Below are 25716 nucleotides of genomic sequence, written 5' to 3'. Positions count from 1 at the left end.
TTGCATGTGGGTTCCTGCTTTCTAGTGCCCGCCTCCCTTGGGCAGAGGAGGTACATTTGCTATTTTCCAATCTGATGGAATCGTTCCTGAATTTAGGAAAATTAGAACTACTGAATCCACTGTCTCAGCAACTTTTTCTTTTAAGACCCTAGGATGATCGTAATTGTTTTTAAGTTCATTCTTTCTCCTGATTCACAATTATTTCTGGAATGTTAGTTTTACTCTCCTTGGTGAAAACAGATGCAAAATATCTATTTGTTCAGTTCATCTGCCAGTTCATTTTTTCTATTACTAATTGTCCATGTGACGTGGACTAAGAAGGACTTCATTGTAAATTCTCTTTTTGTTTATTTGTAATATCATGTGGAAGGACTGTTATTCTGAACTTTTTATTTCTTTGTTTATTTTTCCTCCTAAGAATTTCCTAAGTACTCAAGAATCAATACTTAAGATGGTGCCATAAGTGGTGGTGTAAAATTTTTCACTGTACTCAGCAGTACATGTGACAATAAACCTAATTCATTTATTGTCTTGAATCCATTCACTCTCCATTATACTCGATGCCAACTTCAGTCATTTTATGATCGCTGCAGACCTCAGACTGGTTCTAAAGTCTGGTTTCAATTTAAAGGTATTCATTAGAAAGCAGTGACAAATTAAACGTACATTGTTAACTTCATTCTTAGGATGTGAGCACTGCTAGAAAGCTGTAATAACTACCAAGCACCTTGGTAGTTAAGAGACAACTGTGTTCTTGTGATTTTGGAATTACATTGAGCCAGACTGCGTAAAGACATTAGTCAACTGTTTGGGTTTTTGTGAGTGTTTTTAGATTTGAAATCTTGGTGTCTGTATTAGCTTTGTAACATAATCACTACACAAGTGTATCCTGGTATATTTTAATCACATGTACTGCTGGGGGAGTGCTGGATTGCTGATGGTGCTATCGTTTTGATGATGTGTTAAACTAAGGCCCCTCTTTCCTGTTGGAGTCTTTGTAAAAGCTTCAATGGCATTTACAATATAAAAGGAGTTCTGCCTATTACTTGGAAACACACAGCCCTCAGCCAATAGTGTCAAAACCAGTTTAATTAATCCTTAATCTCATTGCTGTTTGTGGAATCTGGATTTATACAAATTGGCTGCTTTGTCCCAGAAAAGACAAGGGGAACTTTTACGAGAGTCTTCTGAGAATGTGAAGCCTGCTTTAGAACAGTTAGCTGTTTCTCTCAGCAATTCCTTTGAAGAACATGATTAAACGATTGTCAGACCAACTGTCCCTCAACCAACTCAGTATGCGCACTAGGGGACGGGTGCAGATTGAACTCTCAGACTTAGCTCTAGAGAGGTGCAGTTATTTATGGCTACACTGAAATCGACCCTGATTCAATTGCAGTAGTTACAGTGACTAATAGAACAAAGAAAATTACAGCACAGGAACAGGCCCTTTGGCACACCGATCCAGATCCTCTATCTAAACCTGCCGCCTATTTTCCAAGGATCTGTATCCCTCTGCTCCCTGCCCATTCATGTATCTGTCGAGATACTTCTTAAATGACGCTATCGTGCCCACCTCTACCACCTCCGCTGGCAACGCGTTCCAGGCACCCACCACTCTTGGGGTAAAGAACTTTCCACGCATATCTCCCTTAAACTTTTCCCCTGTCACCTTGAAATCGTGACCCCTAGTAATGGAGACCCCCACTCTGGGGAAAAAGTTTCTTGCTATCCACCCTGTCTATACCTCTCATGATTTTGTACACCTCAATCACGACCCCCCTCAACCTCTGTCTTTCTAATGTAAATAATCCTAATCTACTCAACTTCTTTTCATAGCCAGCGCCCTCCATACCAGGCAACATCCTGGTGAACCTCCTCCGCACCCTCTCCAAAGCATCCACATCCTTTTGGTAATGTGGCGACCAGAACTGTACGCAGTATTCCAAATGTGGTCGAACCAAAGTCCTACACAACTGTAACATGACCTGCCAACTCTTGTACTCAATACCCCGACCGATGAATGAAAGCATGCCATATGCCTTCTTGACCACTCTATCGACCTACGTTGCCACCTTCAGGGTACAATGGACCTGAACACCCAGATCTCTCTGTGCGTCAATTTTCCCCAGAGCTTTTCCATTTACCATACAGTTCCCTCTTGAATTGGATCTTCCAAAATCCATCACCTCGCATTTGCCTGGATTGAACTCCATCTGCCATTTCTCCGCCCAACTCTCCAATCTACCTATATTCTGCTGCATTCTCCGACAGTCCCCTTCACTATCTGCTACTCCACCAATCTTAGTGTCATCTGCAAACTTGCTAATCAGACCATCTATACCTTCCTCCAGATCATTTATGTATATCACAAACAACTGTGGTCCTAACACGGATCCCTGTGGAACACCACTGGTCACAGTTCTCTATCCATCTAGCTAGTACACCCTGGACCCCATGTGACTTCACTTTCTCCATCAGCCTACCATGGGGAACCTTATCAAATGCCTTACTGAAGTCCATGTATATGACATCTACAGCCCTTCCCTCATCTATCAACTTTGTCACTTCCTCAAAGAATTCTATCAAGTTGGTAAGACATGACCTTCCCTGTACAGAACCATGCTGCCTATCACTAATAAGCCCATTTTCTTCCAAATGTAAATAGATCCTATCCCTCAGTATCTTCTCCAGCAGCTTCCCCACCACTGACGTCAGGCTCACCGGTCTGTAATTACTTGGATTATCCTTGCTACCCTTCTTAAACAAGGGGTCAACATTAGCAATTCTCTAGTCCTCCGGGACCTCACCCGTGCTCAAGGATGCTGCAAAGATATCTTGTAAGGCCCCAGCTATTTCCTCTCTCACTTCCCTCAGTAACCTGGGATAGATCCCATCCGGACCTGGGGATTTGTCCACCCTAATGCCTTTTAGAATACCCAACACTTCCCCTCCCTCCTTACGCTGACTTGACCTAGAGTAATCAAACATCTATCCCTAACCTCAACATCCATCATGTCCCTGTCCTCAGTGAATACCGACACAAAGTACTCATTAAGAATCTCACTCATTTTCTCTGACTCCTCGCATAACTTCCCTCCTTTGTCCTCGAGTGGGCCAACCCTTTCTCTAGTTACCCTCTTGCTCCTTATGTACAAATAAAATGCTTTGGGATTTTCCTTAACCCTGTTTGCTAAAGATATTTCATGACCTCTTTTAGCTCTCTTAATTACTTGTTTCAGATTGGTCTTACTTTCCTGATATTCTTCCAAAGCTTCGTCTGTTTTCAGTTGCCTAGACCTTATGTATGCTTCCTTTTTCCTCTTTGCTAGTCTCACAATTTCACCTGTCATCCATGGTTCCCTAATCTTGCTCTTTCTATCCCGCACTCTAATCAACCTCTCTTTAAAAGCCTCCCACATATCAAATATGGATTTACCCTCAAACAGCTACTCCCAATCCACATTCCCCAGCTCCTGCCAAATTTTGCTATAGTTGGCCTTCCCCCAATTTAGCACTCTTCCTTTAGGACTACTCTCATCTTTGTCCATGAGTATTCTAAAACTTACGGAATTGTGATCACTATTCCCAAAGTAATCCCCTACTGAAACTTCAACCACCTGGCCAAGCTCATTCCCCAGCACCAGGTCCAGTATGGCCCCTTCCCAAGTTGGACTATTTACATACTGCTCTATAAAACCCTCCTGGATGATCCTTACAAATTCTGCTCCATCTAAACCCCTAACACTAAGTGAATCCCAGTCAATGTTGGGAAAATTAAAATCTCCCATCACCACCACCCTGTTGCTCCTGCATCTTTCCATTATCTGTCTACATATTTGTGCCTCTATCTCACGCTCGCTGTTGGGAGGCCTGTAGTACAGCCCCAACATTGTTACTGCATCCTTCCTATTTCTGAGCTCTGCCCATATTGCCTCACTGCTCGAGTCCTCGACAGTGCCCTCCTTCAGCACAGCTGTGATATCCTCTTTGACCAGTAATGCAACTCCTCCACCCCTTTTACCTCCCTCTCTATCTCGCCTGAAGCATCTATATCCTGGGATATTTAGTTGCCAATCTTGCCCTTCCCTCAACCAAGTCTCAGTTATAGCATGAAACTCTTACATTCATTACTAAGTGCCAGAGCCAAAGATGTTTCTACACAAAATGGTCACTAAATTGCTAAAATAAAACAAAGAACTGTGGATGCTGAAATATGTAACAAAGGCAGAAATTTGCCAGAGAAACGCAGGTCTGGCAGCATCTGTGGAGAGAAAGCAGAGTTAACACTGATTCCAGTGACCTTTCTTCAGAACTAAGTAAAATCAGTCTGAGGCTAAAATAACATCCTATAATTTGTGTCAACAACAGAATTAAGAACTGGTATCTCCACATAACTGCATTGTGTAACAGTGCAGTGACATTCAGTTGGTCTTAATTGGTGCCAAGTGCTGCTGCTCACCTTGTGGTGCCACTGTGCCAGTAACAAAGTTCTTAAGAAGGGTCACTGGACCTGAAACATTAACTCTGATTTCTGTCCACAAATGTTGCTAGTGCTGCTGAGATTTTCCAACAATTTCTGTTTTTGTTTCAATTTCCAACATCCACAGTTCTTTTAGTATTTTTTTTCTTTCTGAGAACATGTTGGTCAATTGGTCCACACTGAAATCAGAAGTAATAAATGAAACACAAAGAAATTTAACGCTGTCCCAATTTCATTTAATCCATATAACATACAATTATCCACAAAAGCACACCCAGGCATAACAATGCATGACAGCAACCAGAAGTAGAAATTTGTGCAAGTGTGGAGTGTTTACATACAAGTGAACAGATTGTAAAAGGTCTCTCTCTCTACAGACGATGAACCAATATCTAAGGAATGGAGACCCATGGCAGCAGCTTAAATCTAATATAGTCTTTAATTAATTTAGGGTGTTCAGCTATTTAACAAGTTGAACAAATTGTACACAGTTTTCAGTTGTGATATTTAACTTGCGTTTATATGTAACATTTCTATAAATAAAATATAACAAACACTTCTGAATAAAAAATTATTGTCAAAGTTATCAATATATCCATGGATTTTGCACAGAACAGTGGCTGTGAGGCTTCAGCAGCTAATGCTTAAATGCAGCAAGTTGTCTTACCTTTCAACAGCAAGATGACCAAGTGTTCACACGCTTGTGAAGGGTGTAGCTGGATTTATTAGTGACCCTTTGGTGAGTTGTACAGTGCACTAGAAACGTGTACCATTGTGTTTGTCTACTATGCATTGCTCAGGACTGCATGAGATTACTTCTGAGCTTTGGCCAGAGGACTTATTTCTCTAGCAATGCTGTATCTAAGTTTACTGTAAGTAAATCAGTCAACACTGAATAGCTAACTGCATTTTTAAAGCAAGCGTGTGAACCTGTGATTAACCCTCTGTGTCAACTACAACTTTACACGGCCTGAAATCAAAATATCAATGTAATAAATAGGCTTCGTAATCTGGAATTATATTTTTCCACAAGATTTTCTGAGATATGTGCTATAATTTGTGTCAATAACCAGAATTACAAATTGGTAACTGCATTATGTAGGAGTGCCGAGAAATTAATTGCCTCTTGAATCTCGTATGTTTGATGGTGGAGATCTGGATATACATCTCTGATGGGTTCTTAGCAAGGCACATCCACCACCTCCAACAGTTAATGGAGATTCAGAGCAGACTTCCGAAGCATCGTACAAATCATGGTGACACCATGAGATCAGTGCCTGCCTTGTAGAGAAGGGATGCGAGGAAATTTAAGTAAATTCTGATCAGGGCCTCAGATATTTCTCTGCTTCAGATTGAAATATAAACACAAACAATATTTGGTATTTGCCTCAGCTCTGGGACCAATGGAATTCTGCAGCTTCAAAACAAGGGTCTAACAGATTCAGAATGAAAATATCAACATCTCAAATTATTCAGGGAAAGTAACCAATTACAAAACGGTTTTGTTTGTAATTGGAAGCAAAGGAAGGTATTACCCAATGTGAAATGCATGCAGTTCAGGGTTTATTCAGTAGGGCACATCTTGGCAGCTTTGGTTGCCACACTAGCATTGTAAATTCTATTCCAGTATAAAAATCAGGTCCATATTCTGAAACTCAAGGTACCAAGTTCCATATCTCTCAAAGGAGGGAAGAGAATGGATGTTTTAGCTGGGAGTCACCAAAAGGTCACACTTATTCCAATCCACCCATTACATTGATTGTCAATGCCATGATTACCAATTACGAATAGTGGTTGTATATTGCACTTGTGCAATGGCAGTAAAATTCTTCTTGGTCCATAAAATAATTTTTCATATATAATGTTCAAAACAAAATTCAAAGTTTCAAATATTAATAAAATATGAAGCATTTGTCAACTCCTGCAATTTATCTACACAAATAAATACCTCTTGCCTTATTTAGACCTACATTTACATATCTTGCTTTACATTATCTACACACATATTATTACAGAACATTTCCAACATCCCTCTATGTGGTGCATCTGTTATATGGTTTACCTTTCTTGTGTGCTGAGTTTTGGGATTTGCCAAAAATCATCTCCATTCTGATTGCCTTTTAATGATTAACTAGATCGACCTGGATGGTTGTATGTAACAGCATCCAATACTAAATAAATGGACAAACATTTCAATAACAGGAAAATATTACTTATTCACCCATCTGGAACAGTTCTTAATTTAGGTGAAAATACGTGCAGTTATAGCAATTTGGAAGAACATAGTGTTGCAGTACAGAAAGGTGCAAGTGAATCCTGAACATAATTAGGTCCCTCCCCTCCCCAACACATTATAGAGTTTAGGAAGAAGAGTTCCATCAAACTCACTCAGTTGCCTCCTGGAGAATGTTTTTAAAAGTAGTACTGGGTAGAGGCGGGCCTGCAGATGGTGAGAACTGCAGATACCGATGATGAGAGAGGGATAATTTATATTCCTGACAAATTATCAGGAAGCTACTCAGTGAACTGGCTTTGTGAATTGCTCTGATTACCTGTAGTGTTGTTGTGAGGAATGTTGAGGTTAGCTCTTTCTCCTCCTTTAAAGTAAAATCAAGAGTCAGGTATTTTCAAAGACTGGAGACTAGTTAAAGACTTTCAGTTCTGCCCTCAAGCCTCACCCCAACACAAACAATGCACACACCAAAATGTGACAACTGAAAATAAACTATCAACCCTAACCACTCAAGCTTTTGTTATCGGAAGCACATGGGTTGACCTATATTTAAAAACGTGATCTCAACAAATGACTTACACCAACTGTATTAAAAATCTGTAGCAACGCAGAACTCATTTGTTTCTGATGTATATTTTATATACATGTGAGAATCACCGGTACTTAACAGTAGTTTTCTTGAGTCAGCTCGAATAAAACCAAGGTATTTGTCATGCACTTGTAAGATAATCTAACAATGTGAATATGCAAAAAAAGTCTTACTTAATGAACAGAAAATTAATCTGTCTATAAAACAGATGGAAGCTAAAAGAACTGTCAACTTAGCATCTTTGTTCACATCTTCTGTTCATACTTTCTTTAACCTATCGCCATCTGGCACTGTAATTACAAAATTACAACACCTACTTGTTCTCGACCCTCTGGGTCAGTGCACACTTGACAAATGACCATCATTTAAACCCTAAAGACCAACACTAGAATTTTCATCACACATTTTAATCACGTGCTGCATTCTTCCTCCTGCTTCAAGTGGGAATTACAGTCTGTGCTTGAATTAGATTCTCATCTCCTCTGCGTAGCAGCAATGCAAATTCAACTGTCAACAGACTTTTAAACTAAATCACTGAAACAGATCATCACAGAAGCACCAACTTCAATTGTATTTATCGAACGTTTGGCAAAAGATCTAATTTACAATTAATCTTTCGTCACTGCAGAAATGGATTCTGCTCCTCTGGATGCTATTAAATTTCTTATTGTCATTCAACAAACCAAGTTTTTCTTAAACACTGCCAACGTTTCCATGTGGATGATTCTAATCTGCAATTTGGCAAGATGCCTTGGATTGAATCCTCACAAGTTTACAACCTACACACAAGAAGATTATTCTGATATTAATGTGAAGTTCCTATCATGCACTAAGAGGGATGATGCAATGACACAAAATAGTAACAGAATTCCAATCTAACATTAATCAGTGCAAAAACTGAGGTTTTACAGTATCAAGCTAATAAAGTTAAACTGCATTAAAAATCACAGCTAATCTTACATGATGTTCCTGCTGAATTTCAAGAAAACATATGGAAAATGTCAGGTCAGCAACAGAAACCTAGTGAATTAAACTTATCAGAAGTTATTGTGGATAGGAGGCGTGGATATTTACAGTAGTCATTGCCGCACCCTGAATAGAAAAGATGCAGAATTAAGCAGGGTCTAAAAGTTTGAATTATGTCTCTATGACTAAGAAGGTTAACTTTTCAGCTAGTGTTCCACAAATGCAACACTGCATTGTTAAGGCCTGCAGTTCACACCAAATACAATGAATTTACATCTTCAGTATCTTTTCATTAGCACCATGGTACCCATTTTACCCGCAGTGCTTGCTTCAATGCTTATGCCAGCAGCAGATATTTCATTTGTTATGTTGACCCATTTCCCTGAAGCCAACTTGCCACCTCTTCCCAGAGTCTTGCACCTTCTGTTAAACACCAGATTCCAGTTTTGACATGCCTGTGCGACCCCAGCATCCTGCAGTGATGCTCATGCTCCTTTGACTACGCTCCTTATCTCGATCTCGCTCATTGTCAGACTGGCTATGTGTCCGCTCAGGCTTTGGGGCTGTGGATGCCGTTTGGTGGCTGGAGATAGTGCGCAGCAGATGGTTCCGTTTCCTCAGGAAGTCTGTCTGCCCAGATAGCCCGAAGCTGCCCTTGCGCAGTACCATTCTGGAATTACTTTTAGGAGGACTGGATCGATGGCTATACTCCAGCTGGGATAGATGTGCTGCATACCCATCTGATAAAAACTAGAGCACAACACATGCATCAAGACATACATTTGGTTGGGTCTTAAAAAATATATTAATGCCTATTAAATGGCCATAGATCAGAAAATCTCATCTTTTAACAAAACGGCCAAGGAATCTCTTAAATTAGCATCACTTGCATTTCAAGCACACTTTCCACAATCCGGGACATCCCAAAGAACTTAGTCAATTGAGTACTTTGGAGTGTAGTCATTCTTAAAATGTAGGAAATATGGCAACTAATTTATGTAAATGATAGGATGATTTATTTTGGGGAGGTGGTGACATAACAGACTAGTAATCTGGAGTCCTAGACTAATGCTATGGGACCATGGCTCAAATCCTGCAGTGGCAGATACCGAAATTGAATTTAATAAAAAAAAATCTGGGATTAAAAGCTAGTCTAATAGCAACATGTCACTCTTTTCAATTGCTGTAAAAACCCATCTGGTTCATGAATGCCCTTTAGGGACGGAAATTGCTGTGCTGACCTGGTCTGGCCTACATGTGACTCGAGACGCACAGCAATTGGCCTGGAAAGTCAATTAGTTCAAGGACATTAAATACTGGTCCAGCCTGCACTGCTCACATCCCGTACAAGAATTAGAAGATGTTGGTTGATGGATACAATATGGGGCATGATGGCAGGGAGAATTCCCCTGTTTTGAATAGTGCCATATGATCTTTTTATGTCCATCTGAGAAGTCCAATAGGACCTTCATCCAGAGATGAATGTCTGAAAACATAACACTACCTAAGCACGGAATTGTAGCCTCAATCATATGATAGGAAAAATTAGTTCAACAACATTTGATTCAAGGGAACCCTCTTGCTCCTAAGTCACCAGGTTGTGGGTTTAACTCAACAGACATGAGCACATCATTGAAGCTGACTGACACCAGCTCAGCGCGAGAGAATGCAGCAGTGTCGGAGATGCCATCTTTCAGGTGATTCATTAGATGTGGGCCCTATCTGGTGAAGGTTGAAGATCTCACAGTGCTATCCAAATAACAGCAAAGAGGTTCTCTTGCTGTCCTGGAAAATATTCTTTCTCAGTCAGTGTCACCGAAAGAGAAAACCAATCATCAGGTCATTTGACCCAATGCTGTCTATGAGAACTTCCTGTACATAAACAGATTGCTCTATTTATCTCCAAGTGCTCTGGGACATTGCTGATACATACGATAAGCTGCTGACTACTGCAGTCCTGACTTGAAATCAGCCTGTACTTCCAGCACAATGCCTGTGATTACTATAACCTAAATAAAACTATCCATTTCAAAATATTTTGACAATGTGAAACACTACCTGACATTGCTGCTGGTACTTTTTAGACGAGCGGCCTACAATGTAGATCTGTGATGGTGATAAGCCGAGAGAACTGTAAACCGAAATATCTTTTGTGGATCCGTACGCTGCATGAATCTTCATGGACACCTGCAGGTTTAAAGCGTATATAGCGGGATTAATAGTTGTGGAGACATTGGGTGTTGAAATATTAAATTATTAGTCACAGTTTAATCAAAAACATGTTGAACAAGGATAAAAGTAGAACTGATCATCAATAATTCAGGCATTAGATGAGATGCAATGAAATTTAAAAACTAAAATGCTTACTTCTTGCACGAGGCTGCGAAGGAAATTGGCTTTGTGCCTGAGGGGGTCGTGGACAAGTCCATCACAAAAGGAGACGATTCCATGGGGGAAGTTATGCTGAGCCAGCCAAGCCACCACTCTTTGCTTCTGCATATCGGGACGGCCTGTTACATATATAATGAAGTAGCCAAGATCCTGCCAGTGTCTGTGAACACAACAGCTGATTAAGGATTGCTGTTAAAAGGTTCTACTTTCACAAGTCTCAACATGATCAGTATTACGTTCTAAATTCTCAAGTTGAATTTTCTTTTAATATACAGCTTGTACCTAATTCAGAGTTTTGTTTTTTTTTTGCGGACATGCCTCAGAATGTTGTTCGTTGAGATCTGTGACAATCTCATTAATTTATTATGACCTCTATTAGTTGAGCTGGAGAAGATACAATGGCCACAAATTCAGCCAACAAGAACTTTTACAGCATCTTTAATGAAATAAAATTTTTGAACTCACAAAGTAGGACTGATGTCAAACAAAATTCAACACCAAGTGAGAGGAGAGGATATGAGGAAAGATGACCAAGATTTGATTAAAGGCACAGGTTTTATGAAGTGGCTTAAGGCAGAGATTAGTGGGGAGGTTTAGAGATGGAATTCCAGAGTGCAGGACCCAGGCAACTGAAGGCACAGCCACTAATTAAAATTGGATGAGCATCACATACTCTCCCATCCTCCCTGTTCCATCTCTGATTCTTCCTCAGCTTGACCATTTCCATTTTTGGGGACAGTCCACTAATATCTAAAACAAACCTCACACCCTGCTTTCGTAAGGATTCCATTTATTCTCCCACTTCCTCCATCGCATCGGTTCCAATGATGCCACATACCACCTCTGACATGTCCTCACTTTTCTTCAACTGAAGATTTCCCCCATTGAAGGTTAACATGGCTCTCCAACCCGTATCCTTCATTCCTGCACTCCCCGAACAATGATAGAGTCCCCCTTATCCTCACTTTCCACTCCCCCCTAGTCTCCACATTCAAGGATCATACTCCACCATTTCCAACCCCCAACCCACCCAGAAGGACACCACGACCAAACACATCTTCCCTTCACTTCTCTTCCCCTGTCAGCATTCCAGCATCTTCCTGTGCAATCACAAAAGGTGCAACAGTTGCACATTCCCTCCCTCCTCACTGTCTAAGGTGCCAAACACACCCTCCAGGAGAGGCAGTGATTTCCTTTTGCTTCTTCCAATCCAGTCACTGCTCTCACTGCTCCCCATGTGGTGTCCCTTATATTGGAGAGACCAACCACAGACTCACTGCTCCCCATGTGGTCTCCCTTACTTTGGAGAGACCAATCACAGGCTCACTGCTCCCCATGTGGTCTCCTTTACATTGGAGACACCAACCACAGACTCACTGCTCCCCATGTGGTCTCCCTTACATTGGAGAGACCAATCACAGACTGGGAGACCACTTCATGGAACATCTCTGCTCTGTCCAGAGGAATGATGCCTTCCATCCCACTCTCCTCTCCTCCTGTAAACACCATCAATGGTGACTGAATAACAACTCACTGGACAGGATTCCAAAAGTAACTGCATCTTCAATGAAGGAGGAGCCTAGCATGTCAGTGCAAAACATAAAGCTGAAGCATTCAGAACAATCTTCAGCCAGAATGCTGTATGAATGATCCATCTCAGCCTCCTCCAGTGGTCCCCATCATCAGAGATGCCAGTCTTCAGGCAATTTGATTCACTTCACAAAATGGTTGGAGGTACTGGATACTGCAAAGCGTATGGGCCCTGATAATATTCCGGCAATAGTACTGAAGAATTGTGCTCCAAAATATGCCGCTCCCCTAGCCAAGCTATTTCAGTACAGTTATAACCTCACCTCTGGAATTCATTATTTTATGTTTGAACCAAGGCTGGGGTCCCCAAGTTACGAACCTCCGACTTACAAGCCCTTGTACTTATGAACATTAGCTCATATAGTAATGTTATTTTAAAGATCTGACATCCGAATGTTTCCTGTAATTATGGACGGCTATTTTATGTTGTCCTGCATTACATTCCGATGTGGAAAAAAGTCAGCTTGCATATGTACTCAAGAATGGAACCATTCACAACCCAGGGACTGTCTGTAATGCAGTCAGGAACTGAGAGACCCTGGCAGAACCCAAACTGGGTGTCACCGAGCAGGTGCTGCTTAATAGCACCTTCTACTCCAATTCTCACAATCAAGAGTAGACTAATGGAGCGGTAATTAGCAGGTTTAAATTATCCTGCTTTTTGTATACAGGACATACCTGGGCAATTTTCCTATTGTTGTTTTTAATTGTTGAATGTTTCATTTTCTTAGTTACTGAGTGTTGATGGATGTTTCTTCAAAAATGTGCATGTGTGAAGTATATTCACTTACATTGTGTGGGAGGTATTTACTTCCAAACAAATTTGATGTTAAAATTCTATTATTAATTCCATGTAACATGGCTACAGGAGTGTCATCCAAGTTCCACCTGTTGTATTACTCTAAGGTACTGTAACACTCAAATGAATCAAACCTAAATGGAGCAAATGCAAAATGTTTGTGCCTAATAACAAAAATATTTGATCAAAATTACATTCATTTTGGAAATACTCAGGTCAGGCAGCTTCTGCAGTGAGAGAAACAGAGATATGAACAGAGGATGTTCCCAGCTCTGTGGCACGAGCAGGGCGGGTCCGTGTCAGGTCAATTTTCTGATATTGCTACTTTGGGAAATTTTCCAAGGGGTGGACAGGAAGGCAACTAGGTTGACTGACAGTTCATGGAGATAGGTATCCAATTGGTCCAGTTCAGGCTGCATAAAAAGGCCCAACACTGACATTTTACTGATGCCCCAAGCAGCTCTCCAATCCACACAAAGGCCACTGACTCAACTGAGGCAGCTTCCTAGCAGCAGGTCGATGGACCATTGGAGACAGAGGCTCCATAGCCCGACAACGTGCGTACAGGGATGAAAGCCCTGTGGAGGGCTACTGTCCTGACTGACTTCAGGCTGTTTAGCTGATAACCTCTGTTACACCCACCAGCCTGCCACAGCAATGCCAACCTCTCTGGATGGGGCTAAAGGCCTGGTATCATTGTGGGCCCTCTTATTGGGCCTGCAGCCTTGGGCAGCTAAGCCATTGCAGAGGGCACCACCTCTGAAAAGTTACACACTGACAACACATAGGCTCAGGATGCTAACTGAACCTTTTCTCAGCATCCTGATACCCGTCCACAATTCCTGGGCAGCTGATCTGTCCTCAATGTATATCACTCTCTCATTCCTCTCTTCACAACTAATACTGACCTGCTGTACATTTCCAACATTTCACGTTTCAGATTTCTAGGATCTGCAGTATTTTGTTTATTCTTCATGATCAATGCACATATTTATTTTTATTTATTCACAGGACGTGCACATCATTAGGTAGGCTAATATTTATTGCCCATCCCTAAATGCGCAGAGGGCATTTTAGAGTCAACCACGTTGCTGTGGGTCTGGAGTCACACGTACACCAGACACTAAGGGTGGCAGATTTCCTTCCCTAAAGGACATTAGTGAACCAGATGGGTTTTTCTGACAATCGGCAACAATTTCGTGGTCATCGTTAGACTCTTAATTCGATGTTTTTTGTATTGAATTCAAATTCCACCATCTGCCAACACTTTAGCAAGAACAAACACATTTACAATGTTCAGAACCATAGACTGTTTGCAAGCCAAATGTTGCATAATAATTTCATAGCTTTGGTATCATGTGAACAATATTTCTACTGTTAATGCAGGAACATATACTCACTAAGTGGCTGCGAGTTAAGGGCAATTATTGACATTTACCTTACAACATCGACTGCTCCAGCTCTGACCTTGGGATCACTGCCCATAATGGAGACACTGGCTGCAAATGATCCATCAATACTAAACACCACGCACTCTGTTCCTTTTGGCAGAACAGTTATATAGCTATCTCCAGATGTATGATCTCCTCTAGGTAAAAAGTATAAAGAAAGTCCTTTTCACAACCAAAGCAAGTTCACACCACAACAGTGCTTGCAGAATGGCTTTAAATTAATTATTTACAAATTCACCCTCTGTCAAGCCGTTCCTATTAAACAAAACACATTATTTTGCATTTAACATACCTTTTCATGTATAATCGTTTAGCTAGTGTTTTGTTAAAGCTGTATTAACTATTTAATGTGATGAAAACTGTGTCTCTAACAGTGTTGTGCTTCCACAGTACTGTACTGATATGTCAGCCTGAATTCTGGCTTGAATCTGTGAATTTACAAGTGCAAAGATAGGTGTGCTATCACTCAGCAATGGTTGACACAGTAATGAATGATCAGAGGGTAGAAAATTAGCACCATAACGTGGACAAGTGTTTTTGTGCCTTAGGAACCTGCTAAAATTGGCAAATTTTATTTCATATTGAAGCGTTGCTAATAGCTTCGGAAATCAAGCTGTCATTTCATCAGGGCTGGAATGTATTCATAATATTCTATACTGTGTGATAAAAGATGAATTATATATATTCATTAAAATAATTTTTAGAATGTAAATTTCAAAATAGAGGCAGACAGGAAATGTTTAACTTCTGTGAAGGGCCTTTTAAACAAACAAGATCAGAGAGTCCTTTGAGAACTGTGCTTAAATTGAGCATTTCTCATAAATTAGGTGTCTGCTGACCTCTGTGGTGTTCACAGGAAGATACTATTCACTTGGTTTTATGCTAGGTAAACATTTAAAACTATTAGTTACATGTTTGGGGCAGGACTTATACACTTAATGTAAGGGCCCTGGGGAGTGTTGCTGAACAAAGAGACCTTGGGGTTCAGGTTCATAGTTCCTTGAAAGTGGAGTCCCAGGTAGATAGGATAGTGAAGAAGGCATTTGGTATGCTTGCCTTTATTGGTCAGTGCATTCAGTATAGGAGTTGGGAGGTCATATTGCGGCTGTAACAGGACATTGATTAGGCCACTTCTGGAACATTGCGTGCAATTCTGGTCTCCCCGCTATAGGAAGGATGGTGTGAAACTTGAAAGGGTTTGGAAAAGATTTACAAGGATGTTGCCAGGGTTGGAGGGTTTATGCTATAAGGAGAGCCTGAATTGGCTGGGGCTATTTTCCCTGGAGCATCGGAGGCTGAGGGGAGACCTTACAGAGGTTTATAAAATCATGAGGGGTATGGATAGGGTGAATAGCCAAGGCTTTTCCCCCAAGATGGGGGAAGGGGTGGGGGTTGCAAAACTAGAGGGCATAGGTTTAAGGTGAGAGGAGAAAGATTTAAAAGGGACCTGACAGGCAAATTTTTCATGCAGAGGGTGGTACGTGTATGGGATGAGCTGCTAGAGAAAGCAGGTGGAGGCTGGTACAATTACAATATTTAAAAGGCATCTGGATGGGTATATGAATAGGAAAGGTTTAGATGGATATGGGCCAAAGGCTGGCAAATTTAACCAAATTAATTTAGGATATCTGGTAGGCATGTACATGTATGACCAAAGGGTCTGTTTCCATGCTATCCAACTCTATGACTCTAAATATTTTTGCTTCAGTTCAGAAAACACCAGAGTTGAATGCAGAAGCAAGTTTAGTTTCTCCCCTCAGAGTTCAGGGAACCATTCCGTAGAATATAAAGCTTCTAAACCAGAGAGTTTGTTTAGAAATCTGCAGGTTATTAGAATTGAGAAAGTTTTGACTTAGATTTGAGGAAAGCACGTCAACAAACTCGGAAAGGACTCAGTGAGGAAGGTTATAATTTCTCTGCAACTGAGTCTCTGTAATGAATAGGGTTGGGAAACCAGATAAAATTTTGTTTTGCTGTATGTTTTATACCTTGCTAATTGTTTTCTATATTTAGGTAGCTTGTTTATTTTTAAACTTCTTTTACATAATAAACTTCTGTTGTTAAAGAAAATATGCAGCTTCTGAGAGTATGTTTCGCTAATGTATGTTTCATTAATGAACTAAAAGAAACATACAATCTATCAGGCCAGGTTTTACTTTGGGACCATAACTAGTCCAGTCATACCATCAGTTGAAATCATAACAACTAAGACTTTATCAGCTTTCTGCATCAATTAGATAATTATTTCAACTTAGAAAGCACACAATATAACCTTTTAGAAATACAGAGGAAAATATATTTGTACAAAGAAAATATATTTCCTGCAGTGTTCATAATTGTGCACATTGACAGACTAACAACTTTCAAATTTGAACCCACACAATTACCTAATCACCATTTTTACTGGATAGACGCCAATTCCCAGTCTTTTGTCCTTTGGGATGACGTAGGAAATCCTGCCACTGCTGTTTGTAATATCAGTATCAAAATAAACCCACTCTCCTGCAGGAGGCTGAGTCATAATATGAATGTCCACCTATTGAAAGATAATAAGGAACAAAATTATATTGTGGGGAAATTGCAAAGTAAATATTAAAAGGCACTCGTAGACATAATCTAATATGACTTGACTGGCAAAATAGCTTTTACAAAGCTGGCATGGAGAGGTTCAAACTGATCTTCAAAGTAATTTACTGGTTTTCAAAGTCCAGTTATCTGATTATTGGTGGCAGTGAACCAGATTTCACAATGGGATAGAAGGAAGTAAGATCAGTAATGAGAGGATCAGACAGAACTAGACAACAATATGGTAGTCAGTCAACAATTCCCTCTACTGCCATTCAGTTATTCAAGACACTGGCTGCATTACAGAAAGCCAAGAGAACAGCCAAGATCCCCAACCTGACATAATGTTGAGAAAATCCTACTTGAGTAACACAGGCCACTCCAGACTGAGATATCATGAATTATGGTCAAAATGATCTGACTATTGCTGAAAAACAATATTTTATCAAATCTTTTCCTCTAGCATTAATCAGGACATTTCACAAGAATACAACTACAAGAGGAAAACCAAAATTTAGATTGTATAAGAGGAGAGTGCTGATTGGTTGGTTAGTGGAGATAAGAGGCATTGCAGTGAAGAATGCTGATTGACTGTTAATAGTCAGGCTTTGTTTAAATTTTAAGCCAGGCAGGTTGAATCTTACTGGTCAGGGTAAAGTCCTGAGAAATTAGCCAGCAAATAGGTGCCACCTATTTTGTTGAGTTGAAACAAGTGTAGTCTGTGTTCATTTTCTTTCTGTTTGTACAGAACAGGCCCCTTGGTATTAATGTATGTAGAATAAGATCAAGCCCATTGTTGTGAATCTAAAGTCACATACAGGTTAGACTGAGTAAAGACATTCGTGAACCAGTTGTGTTTATAGGACAATCCAGTAGTTTCACGGTCACCACTAGTGATATTTATCTAGCAACATCACCACTATATTTTCATGCCCCAAAACAGCTGCTCCTGAAATTAACCCCCTGGTAATTTTGATGCCATTCTTCAGTGAAGAACGCTCTTGAAGGAAGAAGCAGTTCATGTGTACAACTTGGGAATGGTCAAATTGTAGTTCTACTGCTAGATTTAGTAATCCAGATGCTGAGCCAAATAATTGAGAGAAATGAGTTCAAATCCCAGCATAGCACTGGAGAATTTAAATTCAGTGAATTAAACAAAGTATGAAGTGAGTACTTAGATTGTTGTGAAACCCCAACTGGTTCACTCCTATTTAAGGAAGGAAACCTGCTGTCTGTAACAGTTCTTGTTTATATGAGAATCCAGGCCCACAAGCAATGTGTTTAAATCTTAAGTTTCTCTGAAAAGCAAGCCATTCATTCATATCAAAAAATGTTTAAAAAATCCATATGGAGTGCAGTCATTTAAGAGTGTGACCCATCACCTTTCAAGGAATGGGAAACAAATACTGTACTTGCTGGTAATGTTCACATTCTGGGAATGAATTTAGAAACAATAAACCCAGTGCTCAATTTACTAAATAGCATGGGTTATTCACACAGCTTCAAAACCACTCCATACTTTACCCTATGTAGTGTGAGCTACAACAGTAAAACTAGTGTGTCAAACTAGCGGGTCACTATCTAATCCTTCTCCCGGAAGTCTCTTCAAACTTTGGGCTATAAATAGTCTATTTTTAACAGAACAGGTGAGATTGGTATACCAGGTGGGAGTGCTGGCCTCCTTAGGTGGAATTTGGGAGGTTTGATTTTGATACTAACTGAAGTTTGAATATGTCAACCTTAATTTCATTGAAACAGGAGAAGTTCGAATGCAAGTTAGAAGTGACAGGATACAGAAAATGCTGATCTGGAACATTCCACCCATCAAAATTTTACAACCTAAAAGAAATCATTCTTTTGTTTTCAGTTTTGGTGGAAGGCTGCTGAGAGACTGATTGGGTCACATGGTCCATACAATATAATCCATGGTAAAGACTAAATTGCCAGGGCTTGCAAAATGAGCTTCCAACTCTTTGGATGTTCAAAAATCAATTTCCTGATAAAGAAAAGCAGGTTTAGTCTTGGATTTGACCCTGAGTCATGCTGACAGAAGTTGCAAAGCAGAAGGCAGAGGATGGAGAGAGGAGCAATGAACTCTCCATCACAAGGGCAGTGACAGATGAGGGATTCCTTCACTCTACTCTGCTAATGCACATATTGTCTCAAAGTAAACTATCCAACTGTTACCTGAATATGTTGAAAAAGTTTTTCTCCATGTCTAGTGTTAACACATTTTTTACCATCTGTACCCATGAAGCAATGCTCCGAACTTGTAGTCACTTAGATTTATTTATATTTTTATTCACTCCCCTCATATGTATCTCCTTTCAAGCATGAAGGGTCTGTATCAATTACACCTCAGTGCCTGGACTCTTAGAGCAGCCTCTTGGGCCTTCACCATCCATTCTAGCCTGCTCAGTGCTCCATATAACTTTAGAACAGTGTTTTCATATTTGTACTATACTCCTCTAGCAATACAGCCCAACATTCAGTTTGGTTTATTGATTATCTTTGTGCATAAGATGTCAATCATTTCCCAATTTCTTTCAATTCCTGCTCTAGATTGTACAACATACATTCAGTGTGTAAAACCTTCCACTTTATCTTGGTTGAATTTCATCTGATGCAGTTTGTCTTGTGTAAACATTGTCCTTGTTCTTTTGTATTTCCTTGGATGCTCAGTTTAATCTCTCCCAACTACCCTATGTGGTATAAACTGGGAATCTGACCAACTTATACCTGACTCTATGGCACCAGTTTTGACTCTATGTGTATTCAAATCTCACTCCAGGGGGTACCCCATTCAGTTTACATCCCTCAATCCTGACATTATTTTCCTATTTAATACACATAAGCTGAAAGTAGAATCGGAAGCAGGTAAGGCTATAGCACAATTCTTATGCTGTACAACTGAGTCAACATCATCACTCTATCAGTGTGTGGCTTCTGGTTGCTAATGGATTTGGTGCAAACTGTGACACGTGAACACATTCTTCAGGCCTGTGGGACCACAAGGAACATCTACGTTAGAAACTTGGCTTTCTGATACTTTGCTTAATAAAGCAGGCACCATGGCAAAGAACCACTGCCTTGCAATTGACTACGCAGATACAGTTTGAAATCTAAAGATTGTGTGTGCAGAAGGACAAACATATGTTGAACGGTGTTCAAACATCAAACCAGTGGCTCTGTGCTTATTTATAGTCACTTATTAATGACTTATAGTGTGGGAAAAGCAAGTACAGATTAGCCAGAAATGCCATCCTCAATCTGGGACCCCCAGGGTTGGCTCTCATTTGTACAATTCTAAGAGAACGTGTGATTACTTTGATCTGGGAGAGACAGTACAGCTACTCAAGAAATGCTTTCTATTTATGGATGTTACAGCCAGTAAAACAAACGCTCAGTAAGGAGTGGGTCATGCTAGCAATCTCATTGCCATCTCAAACAGCTTGAGGATGCACTTTCTGAAAACCCGCAACACAGAGTTAGTAACCCTCACTGCTGCTGAATAGTTGAACCATACCAACAAGAGGAGTACCGACAGAGACAGTATAATAGCCACACTATGAAAATGCCTGACATTTCAAATCAAGTAATAGTGCTATCAATGTTAACAGTACAAGACCCCTCTCTCACCCACTACAGGGCTTCATTCTTGTATCACAGAATCCTTACAGTGCTGGAAGAGGCCATTCAGCCCATTGAGTCCACACCAACCCTCTGAACAGCACCCCACCCAGACCCAACCCTCACCCTATCCCTATCCCTGTAACCCTGCATTTCCCATGGCTAATCTACCTAGCCTGCACATCCCTGGACTTTACGGGGCAATTTAGCATGGCCAATCCACATGATCTGCACATCTTTGGACTGTGGGAGGAAACCAGAGCATCCGGAGGAAACCCACGCAGACACGGGGAGATCATGTAATTGAACCCAAGTCCCTGGCGCTATGATGCGGCAGTGTCAACCACTGAGCAACAGTGCTGCCAGCCCAGAATGACAGGACTGTAAGGGGCCACTGAATCTGCACCAACTCTCTGAACATTTTAACTTAGCACCAATTTCCTGCCTTCTCCCTGTAACTCTGTAAATTGTTTCTATTTAAATAATCATCTAAATCCCTCAAGTGAACCTGCCTCTACCAGGCAGTGTATTCCAGAACCTAACTATTTGCTGTGAGAAAAAGGTTTTTAAAACTCATCTCACATTTATTTCTTTGGGAATACCCTTTAAATCTGTGCCCTGTGGTTCTTGATCCTCTTACGAGTAGGAACAGTCTCTCCCTATTTTCTCTGTCCATTACCCTCACTATTTTGAAAACTTATATCAGATCTCAGCCTTCTCTTCTCCAAGGAAAACTGCCTTGCCTTCTTCGAATTATCCTTGTAACTCCTCTCTGCAACCATTCTTGTAAATCTCTTCTGTACCCTCTGCAATGTGTTCACATCCTTCCTGAAGTCTGGCAGCCAGAACTGTACACAAAACCCCAGCTGAGGGTAACCAGCATCTTATATAGGTTCAGCATAACCTCCCTACTCTTGTACTCTGTGCTCCGAAACAATGTGGGCCAGATTTTCCAAGGAGTGGCAATCTCACAATTTTTTAAAAACAAAGCGAGAGAGTTTCGTGTTTCTGACAGGAGGTTCCAATCAGGCCTCCTTCAGAAATGTAGTGGTGTGCTTTTATTCTGATAGATCTCTCAGCACTGCCTGTCAGGGGAAGGCAAATTTCACCTTTTTTTTGCAGCAGGGAGCTGCCATATCCTGAAATGAAAAGGCCTGAGAATCACAGTCTGCTACTTATACAGCTATTGTCAAATGGTAAGTACACAAGGTGTGAGGTTAGAGTGCCAGGTGGATAGAGTGCTGTGGGTAGTGGTATGGTGCCAGGGTGACAGATCAATAGGGTGCCAAGGAGGGAGGGGGTCCACAACAGAGATGTCAGATCTTGGAATGGGGGTGATGAGTGTTAGATCAGGGTCGTGGGTTGTAATTGGTCTGGGAGAGATGTAGCTGGAGACATATGAGCGACACACACAGTCAGTTGAACAGTTATTTGGAATTTGGACTAAGTATTTCATAGTTATTCAAGAAAAGTTAGACTATTTACTTAATTTCATTGGAACCCTCTAACTTAATTGGACACTTTTGGTTGGTTCCAGGCACAGGGAACTGCCTAGTGGAATCTTCAAATTCCTGCACAATTCCTTCAGAGTCTGTTGTGATGGGGATTCCACAGGGTCCCAACGTTCAACTCCTATCTATAACCATCAACTAACTGTTGGAAAATCTGGGTCCGCATGCTTTATTAACAGCTCTTTCCACCTGTCCTGCCACCTTTAATGATTTATGCACAGATATACCTACGTTTCTCTACTCCTGCACATCTTTCTGAATGGAACCCTTTATATTGTTTCTCTGCTTTCTTTACATAAAAATATATCATTTCATACCTTACACATTGAAACTCACCTGCCATCTATTTTCCCACTCCACCAACAGTCAATGTCCTTTTGAAGTTCTACACCTATCTTTCCTCACAGTTTACAAAGCAAGTTTTGCATTGTCCGCAAACATTGAAATTGCCCCCTGCATATCAAACTCAAGATATATATGCAGGAAAAGCAAGAGTCTCATTAGTTACCTCTGGGGAACTTCACCACAAACAACCCTCCAGGCCAAAGATACCCATTGACTAGTACTCTCTGCTTCCTATCACTCAGCCAATATTGTATCCATGTTTCTACTGTCCCTTTTGTTATGAACCATGACTTTTCACACACACCTATTGTGTGGCAGTTGATTTACTGTTCTTGAATCTGCCGGCACTGCTTTCTGGTAAGCATATAATTTTCTAACAGAACCAGTTAGCCTATTGCCCTTTGCTGTCTCCCTGAAAGGGTTAACACTTACTCCCATCTCCCATGCACTGCTTAAATTTGTTATTTTTCCACTTCCTTATTTTGAACTTTTATGGATTCTGCACCTGCCTCTGTTTCCCGGTGAGTATTTCTTGTTCAACAACCCTCAACTTGATGCCATAATGAGCTTTCCCAAAGTGAGTCCTATATAGAGTGTGTGATGTGCATCATAAACTTTGGCAAAAAATACCCACCTTTTCACCAGTTAATGTAACCATGTCTAGGGGCCCGTACATAAACCTCCCAGTCAGTGTCTGAGGACCATCTTCAGTAACAATAACATCACTCACACGGTGATTCGCTGTAACATTCTGTATGAAACAATATCCAAAAGGAAATTTATTTCATATACTGACTGTTCAATTAATTGCCAGAAAAAGTCAAAGCAGATTACACACAACAGACACCTTAACATAACAAAGATATGTTCATACCCGTATTTTAACTTGCGTCCTCTTGCGAAGCCACTTTTCACGTGGTTTTGAAGGACTAAATACAGAAACCTCTTTCCCATCCAGTTCCAGAACACTTGCATTTTCATGTCTCATTACCTAATGTACATGTGATTAGATGTTACACATTATCTTGCATTACAACAGTCACTAAATTCAAAAATATTTCAAGGTAAACATTAGGACCTTCCAAGGTTTGATAGACATGATATAAAAATACAAGCTTTCTTTCTGCATCAACTGAGCGTTAACTATCTCTCTCTAAACAGATGATGCCTGACCTGCTGAGTATTTCCAGCATTTTCTGTTTTTATTTCTGATTTCCAGCATCCGCAGTATTTGTCTTTTGTCTTTCTCTATAATTCCATCATCGTCTTTCCACCGTAATTCTATTGTGGGAATTTCAATTACTTTTAAAATCGTGTTTGAATGTTAAATTGCAGATCTGTCCATGTTAAAATAAAATGGTAACAGAGGAAAATTTCACAGACTTATAATTGGAAACATGTTTTAATTTACCTAAGGCAAAACCTTGACTCAGTATATCACTACTATTGCTCATTTAGAAAGTCATGAATCAAAGCCCCACTCCACAGATGTGAGAATATAATGCAGGTTGACACCCTCAGTGCAGTACTGAGAGATTGCTAAGCCGACAGAAATACCATTGCTTGTATGAGGTGGAAAATGGAGGCCCATTCTGCCTTTTTCATGGACATTATAGATCTATAGTAATATTTGATGAGAAAGACGGGAATTCTTCTGTCGTCCTGGCACCATTTATGCCTCCTGTAACATGTAAATAATTGATCTAATAATTTATCACATTGCTGACTGTGGGATCTTACCATGCACAAACTGCCTTCAAAGTTTTCTATTGATGACTACACTTCAGAAGTGCTTCAGTGACTATAAAGCATGAGGTGTGAAGGGTGTGATACAAATGTATTAAGTAATTTATTTTTTGACTTGCCTGTCGCAATAGGAATGAAACAACGTCTGTTGACTCCCAATAACTTGCATGAAATAGATGAGGTAAGGCTACAGTTGGGAAAGCTGTTAGAGCATCTGGGCAGTACAGAGCATAGTCAATCCTCTTTGCTCCCCACCACCTTGCTGCAACTAAACAAGAAGAAATGTTTTCCATTAACAAAATCACTACAAAGACTAGCAATTAGTTTAAACATGAATGCACTGATGAGTCTGTACCTTTTACCATCAAGGTGAAGAGTTGAGTGTGATAAACCAAATAATCCCATTATTGTATGGTAAGAAATTTCATTTAGAAGTAAAACGTTGATGCAGTGTACTTCTATTAAGTAATCAGTGAGCTAGAAACTGGTGCTGAAACAACGATACCCAAGCTACAGTTTCCCACAAGTGATAGTGACAGAATGGTACATTTTTCAGCTGGCTATGTTCTTGTGCAATTGCTTGAAGTATTGTTACCAGAGTTGTCTCTAATATTTGCACTTTAATAGGATAAAAAGGAATTAAACTGTAAACAGTAAGAATTTGTACAAGATCAGTACCAACTGGAAAACATAACCTTGGAATAGGTTGCCAAAATCCTACTTAGAAGAAACCTGTAAGCAATTTTTAGAGGTTTGTGATCTCTTCCTCTGAAGCATGACTTCTGCTCAAAATCCATCACCCACATAAATAGTCAATTAGTACTAAAGATTCAAATTATACCTCATGTACCTATACTTTGAGTTAAAGACAGATTTTTATCAGTGTTCAGTAACCTAGCAATTCTCCTCTAGGAGGTAAAAAGGAAATTTATTTGGAGGAAGGGTTAAAAGCATCTAAAAGCTACGTTAAAACTAGATTTGGTTCTACTATCCCAATACCTGTCTGGATGTCCACCTCTGAGACTCTCTCTTGTGTTGGACTCTGTTTTGCAGCAGAATTCACACAATTCTGTTTCAGCTTTTGCTCATTCTGATTCTGTGACAGCATGGGTTCAGACTGATTATAGTCCTGAGAGAAAGTGTATTTTGCAAGGGCTTTGTTGTATGGGATAAGTTTGAACAAGAAAGCCAACTTTTTGCAATTGTTTAGGTGATAATTTTGCTCTGAGAAATGAAAGCAAAACAAAATTCAAATTACACAAAACACAAACTTTTAGCAAAGACATTGGTTTCTGTTTGTAATAACATTTAAGGTTTGTTTGGCTTATGACAGAATGGATTCTGAGTGTAGACTTGCTTGCCGAGCTGGTGGGTTTGGTTGCTAGGTAACATCGTAAGTGTGCATCCGGTGAAGCGTCGG

The 25716-nt window shown here is 40.3% G+C and overlaps 3 protein-coding genes across 8 annotated transcripts in view; 1 reads left to right on the top strand and 2 right to left on the bottom strand.

The window, feature by feature from the left end:
• The window catches only part of arl6ip4 (ADP-ribosylation factor-like 6 interacting protein 4), a 20446-nt gene extending 15475 nt beyond the window's left edge, over positions 1 to 4971 (top strand). Inside the window, exon 5 of one of the 2 annotated variants that reach the window (XM_048611226.1) lies at positions 4858 to 4971. In XM_048611226.1, coding sequence (XP_048467183.1) covers positions 4858 to 4864 — 7 coding nt within the window. In that variant the 3' untranslated portion in view covers positions 4865 to 4971. Of the gene's footprint in view, positions 1 to 418; positions 1512 to 4857 lie in introns of those variants that run through there. The other variant, XM_048611225.1, reaches the window with a different exon arrangement.
• Positions 1 to 25716, bottom strand: part of zgc:113436 (uncharacterized protein LOC503528 homolog) — a 90895-nt gene that overhangs the window by 58477 nt on the left and 6702 nt on the right. The gene's annotated exons all lie outside the window — the stretch shown is intronic.
• LOC109937732 (membrane-associated phosphatidylinositol transfer protein 2-like) lies at positions 4695 to 25716 on the bottom strand. Its single transcript, XM_020536231.2, has 9 exons — positions 25296 to 25716; positions 24416 to 24564; positions 23425 to 23541; positions 23185 to 23301; positions 16887 to 17035; positions 14487 to 14636; positions 10636 to 10819; positions 10327 to 10455; positions 4695 to 9018 (listed from the first exon to the last, which is right to left on the bottom strand). Exons 1-9 carry the CDS (start codon positions 25402 to 25404, stop codon positions 8695 to 8697), a joined length of 1428 nt encoding a protein of 475 aa, XP_020391820.1. The 5' UTR covers positions 25405 to 25716; the 3' UTR covers positions 4695 to 8694.

Source organism: Rhincodon typus, chromosome 24, assembly GCF_021869965.1.
Source record: "Rhincodon typus isolate 14 chromosome 24, sRhiTyp1.1, whole genome shotgun sequence".
Taxonomy (NCBI): Eukaryota; Metazoa; Chordata; class Chondrichthyes; order Orectolobiformes; family Rhincodontidae; genus Rhincodon; species Rhincodon typus.
Note: the sequence above shows the minus strand (reverse complement) of the source record. Positions and strands in the feature narration are given on the sequence as shown.

Bases quoted from the DNA above. Each gene is read 5' to 3' on its own strand.
- LOC109937732 (XM_020536231.2), bottom strand. From the start codon at position 25,404: ATGCTGTCACAGAATCAGAATGAGCAAAAGCTGAAACAGAATTGTGTG. The intron at 23,302-23,424 runs GTATGAACATAT...TGTTTCATACAG, and splicing joins GGACGCAAGTTAAAATACGG to AATGTTACAGCGAATCACCG. The intron at 9,019-10,326 runs GTAGTGTTTCAC...GTTGTGCTCTAG, and splicing joins AGTACCAGCAGCAATGTCAG to TTTTTATCAGATGGGTATGC.